The 20,413-nt window shown below is 41.5% G+C and overlaps 1 protein-coding gene across 3 annotated transcripts in view; it reads left to right on the forward strand.

Moving 5' to 3' along the window:
- Positions 1-20,413, forward strand: part of SUDS3 (SDS3 homolog, SIN3A corepressor complex component) — a 207,652-nt gene that overhangs the window by 134,562 nt on the left and 52,677 nt on the right. For all 3 annotated transcript variants that reach the window (XM_045073754.1, XM_045073756.1, XM_045073758.1), the window contains exon 13: positions 18,036-18,100. In XM_045073754.1, coding sequence (XP_044929689.1) covers positions 18,036-18,100 — 65 coding nt within the window. The remainder of the gene's footprint in view (positions 1-18,035; positions 18,101-20,413) is intronic.

Consider the following 20,413-nt stretch of genomic DNA (forward strand, 5'->3'; position numbering starts at 1 on the left):
CAGAAGTCAGGAGGGAGGTGGTACCAGAGTGGCGAATTTGGCAGCTCTGTGTCACCAAGGAGTTGTTTTCCCCATATTCCCACACTTTGTCATTCCAGTGAGTGAATTTGAGGCTATGTTCTCCTCTGTTGATTGAAATCTCTGTTTGTTTGTTTAAGATTTTATTGATTTATTTGACAGACAGAGATCACAAGTGGGCAGAGAGGCAGGCAGAGACAGAGAGGAAAGCAGGCTCCCTGCTGAGCAGAGAGCCCGATGAGGGGCTTGATCCCAGGACCCTGGGATCATGACCTGAACTGAAGGCAGAGGCTTTAACCCACTGAGCCACCCAGGTGCCCCTGAAATCTCTGTTTTTAATCAGTGAGGGCATGGTTTCCAGGATCCCACCCCAGGTCCCATTGGCCAGGCCTGTGTCACATGTGTCACTTGCCTGAGCAAGTTTCTGGAGAGGGACATGTGCCCACCACAACTGACTTAGGTCAAGCAAGATTTACATCTGCACCTAGGACCAAGGAGGGGCATGTGGATGCTCAGTAGAGGAGCAAAATCAGGCTTGTTTTTAACCAGAAATGGAAGGACCATGAGCCAGGCAGCCAGTTTTAGCCACCGTGGAGACCTAGAGCACCTGTCCTCTGTCGAGGGTCTCTGCTATCACTTGCTCCAGCCCAGTATTGCCATAAGGCTGGGGGCCTAGTGTTGCCAGACCTTGCAATTAAAAAAAAAGAAAAATCTGGAGACCCTTGGGTGGCTCAGTTTTTAAGCATCTGCCTTCGGCTCACATCATGATCCCAGGGTCCTGGGATTGAGCCCCGCATGAGGTGCCCTGCTCAGCAGGAAGCCTGCTTCTCTCTCTCCCCCTCCCCCTGCTTGTGTTCCCTCTCTCTTTCTGTCAAATAAATAAATAAAATCTTTTTTTAAAAAATCCAGAATTGGAGATTAAAAAAATATATATATTTTTGGCCAGTAGGGGGCAGGGGGAGACGGAAGGAGAGGGAGAGAATCCTGAAGCAGACTCCCTGCCAAGCCATGGAGGCCAATGCTGGGCTCCATTCCCGGACCCCAAGATCATGACCTGACCTGAAATCAAATTAAGAGTTGGACGCTTAATGGACTGAACCAGTTGGGTGTTCCAAGAATTGGAGATTTTTATGTGAAATGTGATCTCTAAACTTGGGTGACTCATATAACTTTATAAAAACAACCTTAGTTCAAATAAAATTTTTGTGGGTCAATCAGACATGTACAGATTCTAAAGGGAAAGATCCCCTTTGCCACCATGCCAGTTTTCTGCCCCTCTCCAGAAGGGAACACTTTTAGCACTGTATGTATCATTCTGGATCTTTCATATTTCATTCTTTTTTGAAAGTAATGTTGACACCCACTGTGGGGCTCGAACTCACAACCCTGAGACCAAGAGTAGCACACTCTTCCAAATGGATCTTTCATTTTTCTATGAACTTATATATGTTAAATACACTTAAACAGTTTTGGGATTTTTTTTTTTTTTTGCATGTGCATGTGTATGTTTAACCTCAGGGGGATTTTATTATGCTTATTGCTTTACGGCTAGCTCTTCTCAGTTAACAAGAGGTCTCAGAGATCCTTCCGTGTCAGTGCATGGATTTGTGAATGATCTATGAGAGACAGAGAAAGAGTCTCATCATTCATGGCTATTTAGAAAACCCTATTCCGTACCACAGCCGGGCAAGCAACATTCCTTGGCACTCCAGTGTGAAAATTCCTCTGTGGGAATTCTTTTTTTTTCTTTTTTTTTTTTTTTTAGATGACGTGGTGGCTTTGTCCATCACCTTGGGTGATATGTACTACATGCCCCACAATCCTTTTCTTCTTTGTGTCAAAATTGGGTGAGCCTCCAGGGAGATTCTTCGGAGATTTGGAGGGCAGAGGGGAGGTCGTACATGTTACTGGGGATCTTTTGAAATCCTGGGGGCACGATGGGCAGCAGCTGGGCCTGCCACTGCTTTACCTTCAATGTATGCCAATCCTGTGTGTTCAGGTGCATGTGTTCAGCTGTGTGTGTTCACATGGGCAGGTGTGTGTGTTCAGCTCTGTGACTAAGGCCCAGCTTCCTCTCGGTACTCAGGCCACTAATATCAGAAGCACCAGGAACCTTGCTGGGTTTTAGTCTGCCTTCATGGTGTTCCAGCATGTTCCTAGATCCCCCTTCTCTTTCTGACTGCCTGCCTGAGGACCTCAAGCTCCAGCGTGAGATATGAAGATAATAGCCTTAGAGCATCAGGCCTCACATTTGCATGAAGCTAATTCCTTGCAACAAATCCCTTTTGTTTTGCATATATTCATATGTAATCTCTACACATGCAAAGTGTATATTATTATGTATATTTAAAATATATCTGCATATTTTTAAAATAATGTGAAAATTTATCTGTCATCTCATAGTGGTTTTGCTTCTCTGGTTGAACCCTAGTTGATACAGAAGGATTTCCATCAGAGTAACGACAGCAACTACAATAAGAAACACTTATGGAGTGTTTTTTAAGTGTCAGGACTGTGCAAAGTACTTTATGTATATTGTCTTATTTAATCCTCATGGTAATTCTATGAGCAAGGGCTATTATTCCCATTTTATATGCAAAGAGGATGAGTTTAGCAAAGTCACTTGAAGCCATCATAGAGCTACAGAGTGGCAGAGTCTGATGCTAATCTGGGTTTGTCTGACTCCAGAGCCTGGGCTTTAAACCATCGCACTATACTGCTTCCCTTTAAAACGAATTCTAGCCAGACTTCACATTAGGAATATAGTTTATGGACATTCCGAGGCGTAAACATTGGGGTACCCTCCAACTGCAGAGGAAGAAGAGGGTGCTTGCTTTGGAACCAGGATGTGCCTCCAAGGTCATGGTGTCTTTGAGAGTGTGGTTTAGAGGCAAGTGTGGTGTTCCTGCTCACTTATAAAACAGGCCCCCTGCTTTGTCTCCTTCTGGGAGCCACTCATGTTCTTTGATCAAAGTATGGTAAGTATACCCCTGGTTATGCACAGGATGACATTTTTTTTTTAAGATTTTATTTATTTATTTGACAGACAGAGATCACAAGTAGGCAGAGAGGCAGGCAGAGAGAGAGGGAAGCAGGCTTCCCGCTGAGCAGAGAGCCCGATGCGGGGCTCGATCCCAGGACCCTGAGATCGTGACCTGAGCCAAAGGCAGCGGCTTACCCCACTGAGCCACCCAGGCGCCCCTACACAGGATGACTTTAGATATCACTGAACGCTACATACAGTCGAATCACATATGCTCCTTTCGAATAACTTGCCTACTGATTATAGAGGCGAGAAAGTATTAGCACAGCGCTAGGATGTTTGTAACACCACTCTAACACTGGCTAGTCTACCTTTGAACAAGAAAAGAAAGCAGGCGTAGCCTGAGAGTCTCCAGGGGGGCAACTCTACCTACAGAGAATTTAGTAGCATTGGGTACATTCTATTTATTTATTTATTTTCATTGGCATTTACCTTCTAAGAATGGCAAGGAATAGAGGGGGTTTTTTGTTTTGTTGTATGCTAGAATTTGTAAGTTAGAGTCTTACTAAAAAGAGGTGAGTCAGTTTAAAGAAATACTGTCTAGTGCCTGTGGTTTTATTGAAAGTTGTTAAGGTGGTAAAAAGTGTGAAGTCTGTGAAGCAATGGTTTGATCAACATGGGGAACTAACCAAGTGATATGACTTTAATTGTTCTAGTCCTTTGGATGTGTCTAGGCCCACTCCAAACCCATCAGAGTAGTTGCTCAATAAGTATTTGTTGAATGAATAAATGAGGCCTTCAAGAAGTCTTCACAACCCCTTCCAGCCAGGACTCCTGCCATCTAGAAACTCACAGCACTTACGGGGTTAGCACTCATTCCATAAATATTTTTTGGATGCCTACAGTGCCTGCTACCAAAAATGCAACAGCTGAACAAGATGCCAAATATGGGGCAATTTAATGAGTATATCGTGTGATGATGCTTATATACATTATTATAAATTTATAATTTTTGGTGATATGATCGGTAATATGTACTTCCTCATGTACAGGCTGTTTTCCATATTCATTCTAACCGTAAAGTCAGGATCCAGAAGACATACTGAGAACATTAGGGAAAATAGAATGAAAAAGGAAAAACAAAACAAAAATGAAATGATGACTTCATCAATGGTACAGCTAAACCTGGATTGGCCAATATGGTGGCCACTAGTCCCGTGTGGCAGTTGAAGACATGAGATGCAGCTAGTCTCAATGGAGATGTGTCTTGAATGTAAATTGCACACTGGGTTTCAAAGGCAGTATGAATAAAAGAATGTAAGAGATCTCATTTATACTTCTCTATATTGTAACATGTAATTATATTTGGTATTGATGAGGGAGCAGGAGGCTGGCTGAGGACAAAGCAAAAGCTGGCGCCTTGCACCCCCCCCCTTCCATCCGCTCCGTATGTATCCGGGTAAATGAAATATATTATTAAAATGAATCCCAATGATTTCTTTTTACATCTTTAACACGGCCAGTAGAAAATTTAAAGTTATGGACGTGGCTCATGTTCTCTTTCTATTGGACAGTGCCAATAGCTAGGCTGTAAGGCCCCAAAGGCTCAACACTTTGTCTTCTTGTCTCACCACTGTGTTTCCAGCGTCTAGCACAGTGCCTGGACAGAGCAAGTGTTCAGTAAGCCTTTAACCACAATGGACATGTGAGTAATTCAATGGTGTGATATTGTGATTTATAATAACAAATAGATGTTTGGTGTTAGTCCCAGTTCCCAGCACTGAGCTCCTAAAAACCCTTGCAGTTTCCTCAGTGATGAGAACCATTAAGGTGTCTTTTAGTATGTTAATAAGTGACTTTTTGACCCTACCTCGGGATGGGGGCTGGTTGCCCAGAGAAGCAACCTGGTGATTTAGAGGGTCAGAACTTTCCGTAACAACTTCCGTCCTACTCCCACCTCTGGGCTTGGGAGAGGAGAGGGGCAGGAGGTTGAATCAATTGCCAATGGCAGTGATTTAATCAATCATGCCTATGTAATTAGGCCTCCTTAAAGACTCGGAAGGACAGGGCTCAGAGAACTTCTGGGTTGGTGAACAAGTGGGTATTTGTGGAAAATGGTGCCCTTTGAGAAGCTTGGAGACCTCTTCTCATGCCTTGCTCTATGCATCTCTTCCGTCTGGCTGTTCCTGAGTTAATGTCCTTTTATAGTAAACCCGTGATCCAGTAAGTAAAATGTTTCTCTGAGTTCTGTGAGATGCTCTGGCACATTAGTTGAACTTTGGATTTATAGCCAGTGGGTGGGAAGTACAGGTAACAATCTGGGCTGGTGACTGGTGTCGGAAGTGGTTGGGGGCAGTGAACCTTTAACCTGTGAAACCAATTATTATCTTCCAGATAGGTCGTGTCAGAATTGAGTTGAATTATTGGATGTGTTGTTGGATGTGTTGCGGGGGACGCCTCCCTCCACACACAGTGAAGTTGGAGCCCTACTTAAAAGACCTAGAGGCTTCTTCAACAATTGGTTCAGTATATGACGAGCATTGCTATTTTTCACACTTAACTGATTTTTTTCTGCAAATCTTTAAGAACTCTACTTTTTTTTTAAAGTGCTTCAGATAATGATTTAATTTAGATTTAACAAGCCAGTTATTGCAGGTCAATTAAGTGCCACTTTATGATTTAAAACCTATTTATTCAGATTAACAACCATTAAATGGTTTTATCACACCTCTTTTTGGTTAATACTATTTAAAACTATTTTCAGTTGTTTAAAACATCATTTCACATCCATAGCACTTAGAAATAAATCTTTTAAAATCAAGATGATCTTTTTTTTTTTTTTTAAAGTCTCTGTGGTCATTTGCAACTTGACTTATTATAGAAAAATGCACAGATGTAATTTACTAAGAAGCAAAATAGCCAAACTATATGTAAAGGTTATACAGACAGTACAAGGTAACCAGCAAGTAGACACAGTTGACTGAACAGTGAGCTTGTATTTAAGTATTAGTATTTTTAAAATAACTTTATTGAGCACTGTTTTAAGAAAAGATTACTCATTTACTTATTAGAGAAAGGGGGTGGTGCGGGAGGGATAGAGCGAGGAGAGAGGCAGAGAATCCTATGCGACACTGCACTTAGCACTGAGCCCAATGTGGGGCTTGATCTCATGACCCATGAGATCATGACCTGAGCTGAAACCGTAAGCTAACTGACTGAGTCAGCCAGGCGCCCCTAATTGAGCGCCCTTTTAAAGTATACAATTCAGTGGTTTTTTAGCATGTTAGAATTATGCAACCATTATCATTTAAAATTCTAGAACATTTCTTTCACTCCAAAAAGGAGTGAAAATTCCATACCTATTAGCAGAAAATCCGAATTCCAGTCTCTCCATTCCCTTGCAAGAAAGTTGACTTTCTGTCTCCATGGATTTGCCTGTTCTGGACACTTCATATAGGTGGAAATATGCGATATGTGACTTTTGTGTCTGGCTTCTTCACCTTCACCTTCAGCATGCATAATGTTGTAGCATGGGTCGGTTTTTTTTTCCCCCCTTTCTTTCTTTTAGAGAGAGCACCTGTGTGGAGGTGGGGAGGGGCATATAGGAAGAAGGAGAGAATCTTACGGAGCCTCCATGCTCAGCACAGAGCCTGGCATGGGGCTCAATCTCAGGACCCCAAGATCATGACCTGAGCCAAAATCTAGAGTTGGAGGCTTAACCGACTGAGCCACCCAAGCACCGCCTTTTTATTTCTGAATAATATTCCGTTGTGTGGATATACCACATTTGTTTATCCACTCATCAGTTAATGAACATTTGGGTTAACTGAAAAGTGAGTTTTTTTTAAAAAATATTTTATTTATTTATTTGAAAGATATCACAAGTAGGTAGAGAGGCAGGCAGAGAAAGAGAAGGGGAAAGCAGGCTCCCCGCCAAGCAGGGAGCCTGATGCAGGACTCAATCCCAGGACCCTGGGATCATGACCCGAGCCAAAGGCAGAGGCCTTAACCCACTGAGCCACCCGGGTGCCCCTGAAAAGGAATACTTTTAAAAAAATTACACACTTTGGGACGCCTGGGTGGCTCAGTTGGTTAGGCAGCTGCCTTTGGCTCAGGTCATGATCCCGGCGTCCTGGGATCGAGTCCCACATCGGGCTCCTTGCTCGGCAGGGAGCCTGCTTCTCCCTCTGCCTCTGCCTGCCATTCTGTCTGCCTGTGCTCGCTCTCTCCCCCTCTCTCTCTCTGATAAATAAATAAAATCTTTAAAAAAAAAATTACACACTTTATAACAAAAACTTCACATGATATATATGTGTACTAATAATGATCACTAATATTTGTTGAGCACTTATTACATACCAGGTGTTCTAAAAGCTTATATGTTTTAGCATATTTAATATTCACAACAACCCAATGGAGGGTGGTGGTTATCATGACCTCCAGTATTATGGGGAAATTGGGAAATGGGAAGATTAAATGACCTATCAGGATAAACAGCTAGTATGTTATTCAAATCCAGGAATCCTGGCTGCAAAGCCTGTACTTTTCATTAACAAAATTATCATACAAGGAACTGTCATGGGGGAGGGGTGTACAATTTTGTGAATATTAACACGTATGAATTTGTGTAACTACCACTGGCACAGTCAGGTAAGGAATTCTTCCATAATCCCCAAATACTCATTTGTGTCCCATCCTGAGCCATCCTAACTGTTGAAGGATGAGACAGCTGACCTGAAACTAGGTCCCTGCTCTTCCCCCATCTTTGGAATGTAGGTCCCTCCCACCATTTCCACAGTGAGAGCCGTTTTCTAGGACACAGCCTTGAAGAGTAAGGTGTTGCTGAGACTATGTAGACAAAATCCGCCACTGAATCTTATAGTGGAGGCCTCTACATAAACTTTTAAAGTTTAGATAGGTAGTGTAGGGATCTACTTGGCTTGCAGCCACCCAAAACAAAGCTTTTTTTTTTTTTTTTAATTAACATATGATGTATTATTTGCTTCAGGGGTCCAGATCTGTGAATCATCAGGCTTACACACTTCACAGCACTCACTATAGCACATACGCTCCCCAGTGTCCATCACCCAACCACCCTATCCCTACCCCCACCTCCCAGCAACCCTCAGTTTGTTTCCTGAGATTAAGAGTCTCTTATGGTTTGTCTTCCTCCTGTTCAAGTACCTGTTCAAATCTTCGCCCATTTTAAAAATGGGCATGTCTTTCTCTTTTCTGTTGATTTGCATATTTGACTGTGTATATTCTGGCTGTTAGCTTTTGTATGTTACGTTTATGCAGATATCTTCCTTCACTCTGTGCTTTGCCCTTTCACCTCTTCTGAGGTGTTTGGGTTTTTGTTTGTTTTGTTTTTAATTGTAGTAAAATACAAACACGTGCAATTTATTATTTTTACCATTTCAGCATGTACAATTCAGTGGCTTCACATACATTTACAGTGTTGCATAAGCCCATCCCCACTGTCTGGTTCCAGAACTTTTTCATTACTCCAAGAAGAAACTGATGAAGTAGTCACTCCCCATTCTTTTCTCCCCCAGCCCCTGGCAATCACTAACCTACTTCCTCTGTGTGTGTGTGTGTGTGTGTGTGTGTGTGCGCGCGCGCGCATGCGCACACGTGCGTGTGTATTCATCTATTCTGGACACTTTCCTATAAATACAGTCATATAATATGTGGCCTACTGTGTCTGGCTTCTTTCACTTCATATACTGTTTTTTAGGTTTAAGTCATAGCATGGATCAGTACTCATTCTTTTGTGAGTCATTAGGGAAATGTGAATCAAAACCACAAGGAGATACCCCCTCACATCCACTTTGATGACCATAATAAAAAAGAAACAAAAATGAAAGGAAAAAAAACAAGTGCTGGAGAGGATGTGGGGACTTTAGAACCTCTGTACACTGTTGGTGAGAATGTAATATGATGCAGCCACTGTGGAAAACAGTTCAGTCGTTCCTCAGTATCTTACTGATGAATTTAATGAACAGAAGCTCTTAATTTTAATGAAATTTATTTATTTTTTTAAAGATTTTTATTATTATTTATTTATTAGAAAGAGAGAGAGAGGAAGGGAAGGGGCAGAGGGACAAGCAAACTTTACACTGAGCATGGAACCAAATGTGGGGCTCGATCCCAGGACACTGAGATCACGACCTGAGCCAAACTCAAGAGTTGGACCCTTAATTGACTGAGCCACCCAGGCTCCCCAAGTCTAATTTATGAATTATTTATTTATTATGTATATTTTAAAGATTTTATTTGTTTGTTTTTTTATTATTTGAGAGAGAGAGAGCATGAGAGGAGAGAGATCAGTGGAAGAAGCAGACTCCTTGCTGAGCAAGGAGCCCGATGCAGGACTCGATCCCAGGACTCCAGGATCATGACCTGAGCTGAAGGCAGTTGCCAAACCAACTGAGCCACCCAGATGTCCTATTTATTTATATTTTTAAAAGATTTTATTTATTGGGGCGCCTGGGTGGCTCAGTGGGTTAAGTAAGCCTCTGCCTTTGGCTCAGGTCATGATCCCAGGGTCCTGGGATTGAGCCCCGCATCGGACTCTGCTCAGCAGGGAGCCTGCTTCCTCCTCTTTCTCTCTGCCTGCCTCTGCCTGCTTGTGATCTGTCTCTCTGTCAAATAAATAAATAAATCTAAAAATATAAAGATTTAATTTATTTATTTGAGAGAAAGCGAGCATGAGAGGGGGGAAGGTCAGAGGGAGAAGCAGACTCCCTGCTGAGCAGGGAGCCAGATGGGACTCAATCCCAGGACTCCAGGATCATGACCTGAGCTGAAGGCAGTCACTTAATTAACTGAGCCACCCAGGCACCCTAATTTATGAATCATTTAAATTGGAAAGTATTTTCTAGGCCCAGTAGAAAAAAAATCTTTGCCTATCCTAAGTTTGTAGTTTAGAAGTTTTTTTTGTCGTATCTCTGCATTTAAGTCTACCATCCACCTGGAATTTATTTTTGTATATAGTGTGAAGCAAGATTCTTTTTTTTCCCCCCACATGGATTTCCTTTGACTGAGTCCCAGTTTCAAAAGTAATGTCTTTCCCACTGCACTCTAGTAGTGTGTGTCATAAATCAAGTAACAACTAGTAAACTATAATAATAAACCAATATATAATAATAATATATATTATATATAATAAACTAATAAATAATAGTAATCAATAATAATAATAAATAATAGTAATGGTAATGATAAGTAATAAATAATAGTAATAAATAATAATAATAATAAATACTAATAAATAATAGTAATCAAGTAGGTCTATTTCTGGACTCTATTCTCTTCCAGTGATCCATTTGTCTCACTTTGCCCCATTACTACCCCCATCTTAATACTGTAGCTTTATCATAATTCTTTAAAGTTTTTATTTATTTTATTAATCTCTACACCCAACACGGGGCTTGAACACACAACCTGGAGATTGAGAGTTACATTCTCTTCCGACTGAGCTGACCAGGCAGGCACCTCATCATAATTCTTAACATCTGGAAGTGTGACTCTTGCAATCTTGACATCATCAAGATTGTCGTGGATATCCTTGGCCCATGTTATTTCCATATAAATTATAGAATTAGCATATCAATTCCAACAAAAAGAAACCTGTTGGGATTTTGATTGGAGTTTTGTTAAGTCTGTAGCTTAATTTAGGGAGAATGACTTTACAATATTGAGTTTTCCAATCCGTGAACATTATTTATTCCTGCATTTATTTAGGTCTCGTATCAGTCAGGGTTCAGTGAAGAGACAGAAACTAGACCAGTAATTTGAACAGGGAAAATTTCACGTGAAAATATGTTAGCTAGAACAACTAGTAAAACGGCAGGTAGCTATTTCAAAGAGTAAAACATGACTCTGAGGGTACAGTGGAGCAACTGGAGAAGGCAGTGAGTAAGTGAAGATACTTGTAAACTTAGAAGGATTCTCTCCCCACTGCCAAGGCTGAGATTCAGACCTCTTTGGAGGTGTGGCTGCCACAGAAACGTCCAGTGCACTTATGATGGAGAACGGGAAGGTGTGGGCTACAAATGACCCGTAGGAGTGGGTCACCCAGTAAGATCTTCCCGGGTGGAGGGAAGTGGGAGGAGGAGGAGGAGGGTATGGGCTGAACAGCTGGTCTGCAGGACTTCTGATGTGGTGGGTAGAAGTGATGGTAATGGGCATCCTTAATTCATCTGCAGCCCCAGAGAGGAAATGTTCAATATGTCACCATTATGTATGAGGGTTCCAGTTATTTTGTAGCTACCCTTTATCAAAACTGTCTCAGTGTGCTAAGATTAACCATGAATGAGTATTTGGCTCTTTTCAAATGCTTTTCCTCATCTATTGAAATGAATCCTTTTTTTTTTTTTTTTTGGTTTTTGTTTGATTAATATGGAGAATTTTAGTGATTTCTTTTCAGACACAAAACAAACTTTGCACTATTGGAATAAACCACAGTTGGTCATGATATAGTGTCCTTTTTATGGAAGTACGGTGTTTGATTTCATAATATTTTGTTTGGGAGTTTTGTATCTGGGTCTATGAAAGAGTGGACTGTAATTTTCTTTTCTTGTAATTTACTTGTCAAGTTTTGGTATCTGAGTGTTTGTATCAAGGTCATGCTGACCTCAAAAAATGAATTGAGAAATGTTTCATCTTTTTATATTTCCTAGTAGAGGTTTTTTGAGGTCAGTATTATATCTTTTTTTGCTTGGAAGAATGCACAAGCGAAAGTCTCTGTGCCTGGAGATTTCTACGTGGGAATATTAATTATATATTCAATTTCTTTAATAGATATGGAAGTATTCAGATGTTTTATTTCTCCTTGTGTCAGTTTGGTAAGGTGTGTTCCTCTAGATTATATGGTCTCATCTAAATTGTCAAATTCTGGGCGCCTGGGTGGTTCACTCAATTAAGTGTCTGCCTTTGGCTCAGGTCATGATCCCAGGAGTCACACATCAGGCTCCCTGCTCAGCAGGGAGTCTGCTTCTCCCTCTGTCCTTCACCCTGCTTGTGCTCTCTCTCTCTCATAGAAATACACATAAATAAGTAAGTAAATTAATAGTCAAATTCTGGGCCACTTTGGTAGTTTAGTTGGGGAAGCAGCTGACTCTTGGTTTCTGCTGAGGTCATGATCTCAGGGTCCTGGGATTGAACCCTGCTTCGAGCGTCACACCACTCAGTGGGGAGTCTGCTTGTGATTCTCACTCTCCCACTCCCTCTGTCCCTCCCACCCACTTGTGTGCTCTCTCTCTTTATAAAATGAAAAAATATATTAAAAAAATAAATTGTCAAATTCTCTTGGCATAGTGTTATTATATCATTAATACTAAAGATAATATTATCATTTCCATGCCCATAGGATCTTATGTGGCACTTACCAATTTTTATTAGCCTTTTTGAAGAACTGGTTTTGAGTTTTGTTTTTTCTCTGTTTTTCTCTATTGTTAAGTTTTCTTTTTATTTAATTAATTTTTTGTTTTTATCATACTTCTAGTTTGAGTGTGATTTGTTGTTCTTTTATTAACTTCTTGAGATGGATATTATTGATTTCTATCCTCATTTATTTTCTGGTATATCCATTTAAAGCTGTAAGTTTTTGTTTAATAAGAGTGTTAACTACTTACAATACTTTCTCCTGTCTTATTTGTATTATCATTCAGTTAAAAATATTCCTAATTTCCTTTGTGATTTTTTTCTTTTTTTAGTGTAATTTTTAAAAAGATTTTATTTATTTATTTAACAGAGAGAGAGAGATCACAAGTAGGCAGAGGGGGGGGGGAGGCAGGCTCCCTGCTGAGTGGAGAGCCCTATGTGGGGCTCAATCCCAGGACCCTGAGATCATGACCTGAGCCGAAGGCAGAGGCTTTAACCCACTGAGCCACCCAGGTGCCACTGGTGTAATTTTTTTTGAAGCTTTTTTCTTTAGATTTTATTTACTTATTTCACACACAGAGAGAGATCACAAGTAGGCAGAGAGGCAGGCAGAGAGAGAGGAGGAAGCAGGCTCCCCGCTGAGCAGAGAGCCTGATGAGGGGCTCGATCCCGGGACTTCGATATCACGACCCAAGCCGAAGGCAGATGCTCAACCCACTGAGCCACTCAGGCACCCCTTTTTGGTGTAATTTTTAAAAAAGATTTATTTGTTTATTTTTTAGAGAGAAAAAGAAAGAGCACGAGCAGGGGGGAGGTGCTGAGGGAGAGGGAGAACCTCAAGCAGACTCCCCACTGAGCATGGAGCCCAACTTGGGGCTTGATCTCACAACCCTGAGATCATGACCTGAGCTGAAATCGAGTCAGATGCTTCACCTACTGAGCACCCAGGCACCCCTGTGATTCACTCCCAGCCCCGCCATTTTCCAAACAGGTTTTTTTTTTTCTTAAAGATTTTATTTATTTATTTGACAGACAGAGATCACAAGCAGGCAGAGAGAGGGGGAAGCAGGCTCCCGCTGAGCAGAGAACCCCATGCAGGGATTGATCCTAGGACCCTAAGATCATGACCTGAGCCAAAGGCAGCGACTTTAACCCACTGAGCCACCCGGGCGCCCCTCCAAGCAGGTTTTAAGAATTTTTTAAGTTATCATGATTGATTCCTGCCATAATTACCCTGTAGTTAAAGAACATATATCTGGGATAATATTCATCTTTGCAATTTGTTTACATTTGTTATATGACCCAGTGTTCCAATCATTGGGTCAGTGTTCCTGTGCACTTGAAAGGATGTGTATTCTGTTATCATTGGGTGCAGTGGATGTTTTCCACTGACTTATCCCTGGTTTCATTAATCTTTTTTTTTTTTTTTTAAGCTATGTCCAATCTCTTGCTAAAGAGCCCAATGTCAGACAAGTCAAATTCATTAATCATGTTGCTTAGATCTTTATACTCCTACCACTTTTTTGTCTCCTTGTTTTATTAGCTCCTGAGAGAGGTTGTTAAAACATTCCACTACTTTTACGGATTTGTCTGCTTTTCTTTTTCGATTTTTGATCTGTATATTTCGAAAGTATGATATTACGACGTGCCTATGCATATAAAATTATTGTATCTTCCTGGTGGATTAACCTTTTTATTAGAATTTTCCTCTTTATATCTAGTTACGTGTCTTGCCTTCAAATTTACTTGGTGTGATACTAATATCACTGTATTGCCTTTCTTTTGGTTAGTGTTTTATTATTTTTTTTCCTTCCTTTTACTTTCATTCAACCTTTTTGTGTTCTTACGTTTAGGGTATATCTCCTAGGAGTATATAACTGTTTCTTTCTGATACAGTCTGATAAACTGGGTATGTTCATTTGAGTATTTGGTCTGCTTCCATGTGATATAAGTACTGATACGTTCAGTTTTATATCCACAATATTATTCTTCTTTGTTCTACTTCCCTCCTTCCTTCTTTCCTGCCTTAATTTAGACCCAGCAACAAAACTTTTAAAGTAAACCAGTTTTTCTTTTATTAACTTGTTACTTGTGCCTTCTTTTAGTAGTTACCCTGGAAATTAAGGCATTCCTCCTTTGTTTATTGGAGTCTAGTATAAATCAGTAGTTTCATCACTTTCCAGACAGTTCTGGGGCCTATTACAGTCTAATTTATCTTCCTTATGCCTTTGTGTTTTTAATTGTATTCACTTAAATGTACATGTGTTTAAAACCCCATAGGAAATTGTGGCTAATGTTTTCAATATTCATTTAGATTTACTCATACATTTATTTTGTTCCTGTTGCTCTTCAATCTTTCCTGCATTTCTGTCTAGGATTGTTTTCCTTTTGCCTATAGAACCGCCTTTGGTATTTATTTTAGTTAGATCTGCTGGTGACAAATTCTCTCTCTCTTTTTTTTTTAAGATTTTATTGATTTTTTTTTAATTTGTCAGAGAGAGAGAGAGAGAGAGAGAGAGTGCACAAGCAGGCAGAGTGGCAGGCAGAGGTGGAGAGAGAAGCAGGCTCCCTGCTGGGCAAGGTGCCCAATGCGGGACTCCATCCTAGGACCCTGGGACCATGACCTGAGCCAAGATGGTGGCCTAACCAACTGGGCCACCCAGGCGTCCCAAATTCTCTCAGTTTTAATTGGTTTGAAAATATTTTACTTTCATCCTTGAAGGTTAATTTCAGTATGTGTAGAACTCGAAGTTGGACATTACCTCCTTGCATTGTCTTTTTGCCGTTGGAGAGGTCAGCTCTCATACAGTTCCTTTGATCCTAAACTTCTTGCCTCATACAGCACAAATGGGGTTGGTGGGGGGAATAGGTACAGTTTTTGGATCACTTCTCATTATTTTCTTTCCTTGGGATGACTAGTTTGGACCTTTGACTCCTACCTGTTTTGACATCCCCAAATATTAACTTTTGTCTCCTGCCCTCATGAAACTTCCTAACCACTCTGATGGCTTCTCTGCCTTTTCTTTTTAATTTTTTTTTTTTTTTTTTTTTTTTAGAGAGACAGAGTGAGTGTGCATGAGCTGGGGTGGGGTTGGGGGGCAGAGGCAGAGGGAGAGGGAGAATCTTAAGCAGACTCCATGCCTAGTATTAAGCAGACTCCGTGCCCCGCACGGAGCCCACTGCAGGGCTGTGAGAGCATGACCTGAGCTGAAATCAAGAGTCGGATGCTTAGCTGAGAGAGCCAGCCAGGTGCCCTGGCTTCTGTCCCACTTAGCAGCTGCCCTCTGTTCTGCCTCTAAGCTTCTCATCCAATGGTGCTGAAGAGTCATCAGTGTCCCAAGGGAAGAAGTGATGGGCACAATGTCAGGCTCATGTCACTGAATTTCCCTTCTTTCCAGGATTTTTGTATGGCAAAGCTTGGAGGCACCCTGGGGCTTTCAAATACAATCTGTGTGTGTTTGTGCCCCATCCGGCTTCTCTAGTTACACGTGGTGGGAGCTCTGGCCTGCCACAATGACTCCGTCACAGTTGGACTTGGACGTTCTGTGATTTGTTTCTTCTGAATGCTTTCGCTGGTGCACTTTTGTATTTTGTTTATGCTTCTGGTCCCTTGCAGTTTCTGTTTTCTGCGTGTCGCCTCCTTGGGCTGCTGGTCCTGCCCCACGGGCTGTGTGTTCATTGTAATTGGTGGCTCCCATGGTTGTGGCCCCGAAGTTCACCCTCTAAAGCTCAGCATGATCTGGGCCCTGGCTCACTCTCTCTCGGTGCCACTTCCTGTCCTCTCCCCATCAGGCACTACGCTTCCACCTAGAGTGGGTAAGAAAGATGGATCTTCTTCAGGGAGAGGCCTTTCTGAAGGCCTCAGCCAGGCGATCTTAGCGAGCTCTCATTAACGCCCTACATCATTTCTTTCTAGCTCTTTCCACAAATGTAATTTTCCACTGATTTGTGAAATTGGCTGAGTAGTTTATCTTTTCCCCTCCAGAATGTGGTGTGGGCCATGAAGACAGTGACCTTGTCAGTCTCATTTACACAATATCACCAGTGTCCACCACTGTGCCCAGCACACAGTTACTGAATTAATTTCAGGCTTGTAATGATTGGAGATGAGAACGAGGTGGGGAGAACTAACATTCGTTACAGTTTTGCTATTTATCATCTTACTCAGATTTTTTTTTAAAGAAGATTTTATTTATTTATTTGTCAGAGAGAGAGAGAGAGCACACAGGCAGGGGGAACGGCAGGCAGAGGTAGAGGGAGAAACAGGCTCCCCACTGAGCAGGGAGCCCGATACAGGATTCAGTCCCAGGACCTTGGGATCATGACCTGAGTTGAAGGCAGTGCTTAACTGGCTGAGCCACCTAGGTGCCTCCCATCTTCTTTAGTTTTGACCTTACCCCCTCGAGGCAGGCAGTGTTTGCTCTTTTGGGTAGAGTAAACCGAGGCTCAGAGAAATCCCGTTATTTTTCTAAAGTCACACCTTCACTAAGTGTCCAATCTAGAATTCAGTCCCAGGCCTCACTGGTTCAAAAGGAAGCCCAGCTCTAGATTGTTAAATACTTCTCAGCCTTCCATGTTTTTTCTATTTCTTTGCTTTTTTTTTTTAAGATTTTATTTATTTATTTGACAGACAGAGATCACAAATAGGCAGAGAGAGAGGAAAGGAAGCAGACTCCCCGCTGAGCAGAGAGCCCAATGAGGGGCTCGATCTCAGGACCCCGAGATCATGACCTGAGCCAAAGGCAGATGCCTAACCCACTGAGCCACCCAGGCGCCCCTATGCTTTTTATATTTCTTTACTGGCTTTTCAGTTTTTATCTGATAACTCCTAAAATGCTAGGTTACATCAAGGGCTTTTCCTGAAAATATAGGAAAAACTGAAGAAGAGAGGCTGAAAATTTCTTTCTGTTACTTCAAAAATAGAATGTCATGCCTTTTCTGATTCCGTGGAAAGATTATGTGGGTCAATCCAGATTGGCCTGTAGACTTATTTCTCTTAAACAGCCTAGTTGAGGAGGAAATATTAATTTAACTTCAATTACAAAGGGGTACCTACAGTTGTAGCAATAACTATTATTTATTGAGCACCAACTGTGTGATGTACACTAAAATAGGCATAATCCATTCTCTTCAGTTACCAAAATTCCCCTGGGAAGTATCCATTATTATTTTCATTGTACAGATTTGGAAACTGAGACACAGACAAGTGAAGAAACTTGCCTTAGAAAGTTCTGTTTATTTATTTATTTATTTAAAGATTTATTTATTTATCTGAGAGAGAGAGCACAAGTAGGCAGAGCAGCGGGCAGAGGGAGAGGGGGAAGCAGGCTCTCCGCCGAGGAGGGAGCCTGATGCGGGACTTGATCCCAGGACCCTGGGATCGCATCCTGAACTGAAGGCAGACGCTTAACTGACTGAGCCACCCAGGTGCCCCACCTTAGGAAGCTTTAGATCCAGAATTTGAACTCCTCTGTGGACTTCTATAAAGGTTGCTTATCATTGCATACACTGATCAAGGCATCAAGCCCTGGAATATAGAAGGAGCTTAATAAATGTTGTTTGCTTTTTCCAGATTGGTGATGCTCTGGTGAACTTCCTAGGAAAAGGTCGCAAAGTATTATAATGAAGCTTCCTTATGTCTCCACAGTATCTCCAAATTGACCCCTTGGAAAGCCCCAAAGGTTCTCACTCATGAAAGCTTCCAAGTGTCAGGTAAGGACCACATTAGCCTCAACTGCAGGCTGTACTCTGCTATTTGCTCCAAATATTTTCTGGTTGCAAATGGTATTGATCTGACAGTTTATTTCCCGAGACGCATTAGTTCAAACTGATGTGATATGAAAGTCTCATCCTAAGGAAATTGGCCTTGTGAATGGCTGTCCCCTGGGAAGAGCTTGCTGCACTTATGACTTCACTAATATCATGAAGAAGCTGCAAATACAATTAGTGGGCCTGGTTGGTGATTTTCCAATAATGATGTTTGGGGTATATTATTGGTTTAGCTGTAATTGAGCTTAAGATGATCTGAAAATCTCTAAACTGTGTGAAAGTCATTCACAGCTTTGGCTCAGTGTAACGTTCATGAACGAGAGTGAGTATGGAGGGACTGATGATACTTGGTTGGGCTGAGCTTGGGGGATGTGTCCCTGGACAGCTGTGGCTTGTCTCTCAAATTCTGTTTCCTTTCACCCTGTCACTGGTAAGGTGATGATTTGTTCATAACCTTCTGTCTGCTCCCAAATCTCATCCCTCCTAATCATTCAGAACTCACAATGCTGTCTAGCTTTCTTATTTCTCATGCAAGTATGATTTGCCTGGTACACATTATAGTCATTTTTATTAGGATAGTTAACGCTAGCTACACTGTTAGATGAGACCTGAAATCTCAGTGGCGGAACAGCCCAAAATTATATTTCTTGGTCATGGAGGTTGGCAAAGGCTTTCCTCCATCTGGTGACTCTGGAATCCAGGTTCCTTCCATTTGTCATCTCAACATAAGTTTGTTGGGAAACCATTCTCCCTAGATTTCTTGGGTTCTTGTATGGTCTTAGTTTAGGGTAGATTGAAGAGCAAAGCAAAGGTAGAGAACCTCTCTCTCCCTGGAGACATTCCAGGATGATGACATTCTCTTCCTGTTGGATATTGGCTCACATTCGGAGGCAGTAAACCTGGAGGTGACCCCATGTCCCTGAGACATGGACTTCCTTTCCAGGGTAAGGAGTTCTCTCTCTCCAGAGGGGAGGCAGGCAGTTTACCAGCAGCCTCGTAGAACCTCAGAGTCTCCTGGTCCAGGGTTCTTCTCCAGTGGAGCCATAATCCACATAATAATCCACACTGAGCAAGGTCACACTCTGCTCATTCTGTGCTGTTTATCCAGTGGCATAAATACATGTTCTTCTCTTTTTCCATCTAAACCCCTTTTACAAGGGGCTGTAATGGGTACCAAGCAGAGCAGTCCCTTGCAACAGAGAATTATAATGCAGTTGCTGGGTAAAGGAATGGCCAGTTATAGATCCACCATTGGAGAGGGGACACACTTGAAAGTTTCTTTTTTGAGTTAACAACTCAAAACTTAACTTTTGAGTTAAGTTTAACTCACAACTTAACTCACAACTTAACTTTTTTGAGTTAACAACTAGACATTGTTAAAATTAATACTTGGCAACTATGTGGTTATCAGTGTAACTCTTCAACAGTGTGTGCAAACATAATAGTATGGCGAATCTGTTATTTTAAGAATATCTATATTGAACCATAAAATGCAAAAGATTGCTTAGTAAGCCCATCCAACTCCAGAAGTGTATATATATATATATTTTTTTTTTTTTGTGGAAGTTTTTTAAAAAACTTAAATTAATTAATTAATTAATTAAAACATATAATGTATTTTTATCCCCAGGGGTACAGGACTGTAAATCACCAGGTTTACACACTTCTCAGCACTCACCATAGCACATACCCTCCCCAGTGTCCATAACCCCACCCCCCTCTCCCAAACCCCCACCCCCCAGCAACCCTCAGTTTGTTTTGTGAGATTAAGAGTCACTTATGGTTTGGCTCCCTCCCAATCTCATCTTGTTTCATTCATTCTTCTCCTACCCCCTTAACCCCCCATGTTGCATCTCTACTTTCTCATATCAGGGAGATCAAATGATAGTTGTCTTTCTGATTGACTTATTTCGCTAAGCATGGTACCCTCTAGTTCCATCCACGTCGTCGCAAATGGCAAGATTTCATTTCTTTTGATGGCTGCATAGTATTCCATTGTGTATATATACCACAGCCAGAAATATTTTTTGAGTGCCCATTTCAGGCTGGGGACTAGGGCTACATTGCATCTGAACAAAACAATATTGCTGCCTTTGAGAAGTCTATGGCTTAGTGAAGAACTCCTTATCTTCACTATTGTGCAGAGTCAAACCATCTCATGTTAGGTTAGGTTAAGGGAATGCACATCTGTTATTAAATCTACCCTGCTTCCTGCATTATATGTTATGGCTACCCACCTAATTTGTTCTGTAAATA

This window comes from Mustela putorius, unplaced genomic scaffold (assembly GCF_011764305.1).
Source record: "Mustela putorius furo isolate JIRA1106 unplaced genomic scaffold, ASM1176430v1.1 tig00537248_pilon_pilon_pilon, whole genome shotgun sequence".
NCBI lineage: Eukaryota > Metazoa > Chordata > Mammalia > Carnivora > Mustelidae > Mustela > Mustela putorius.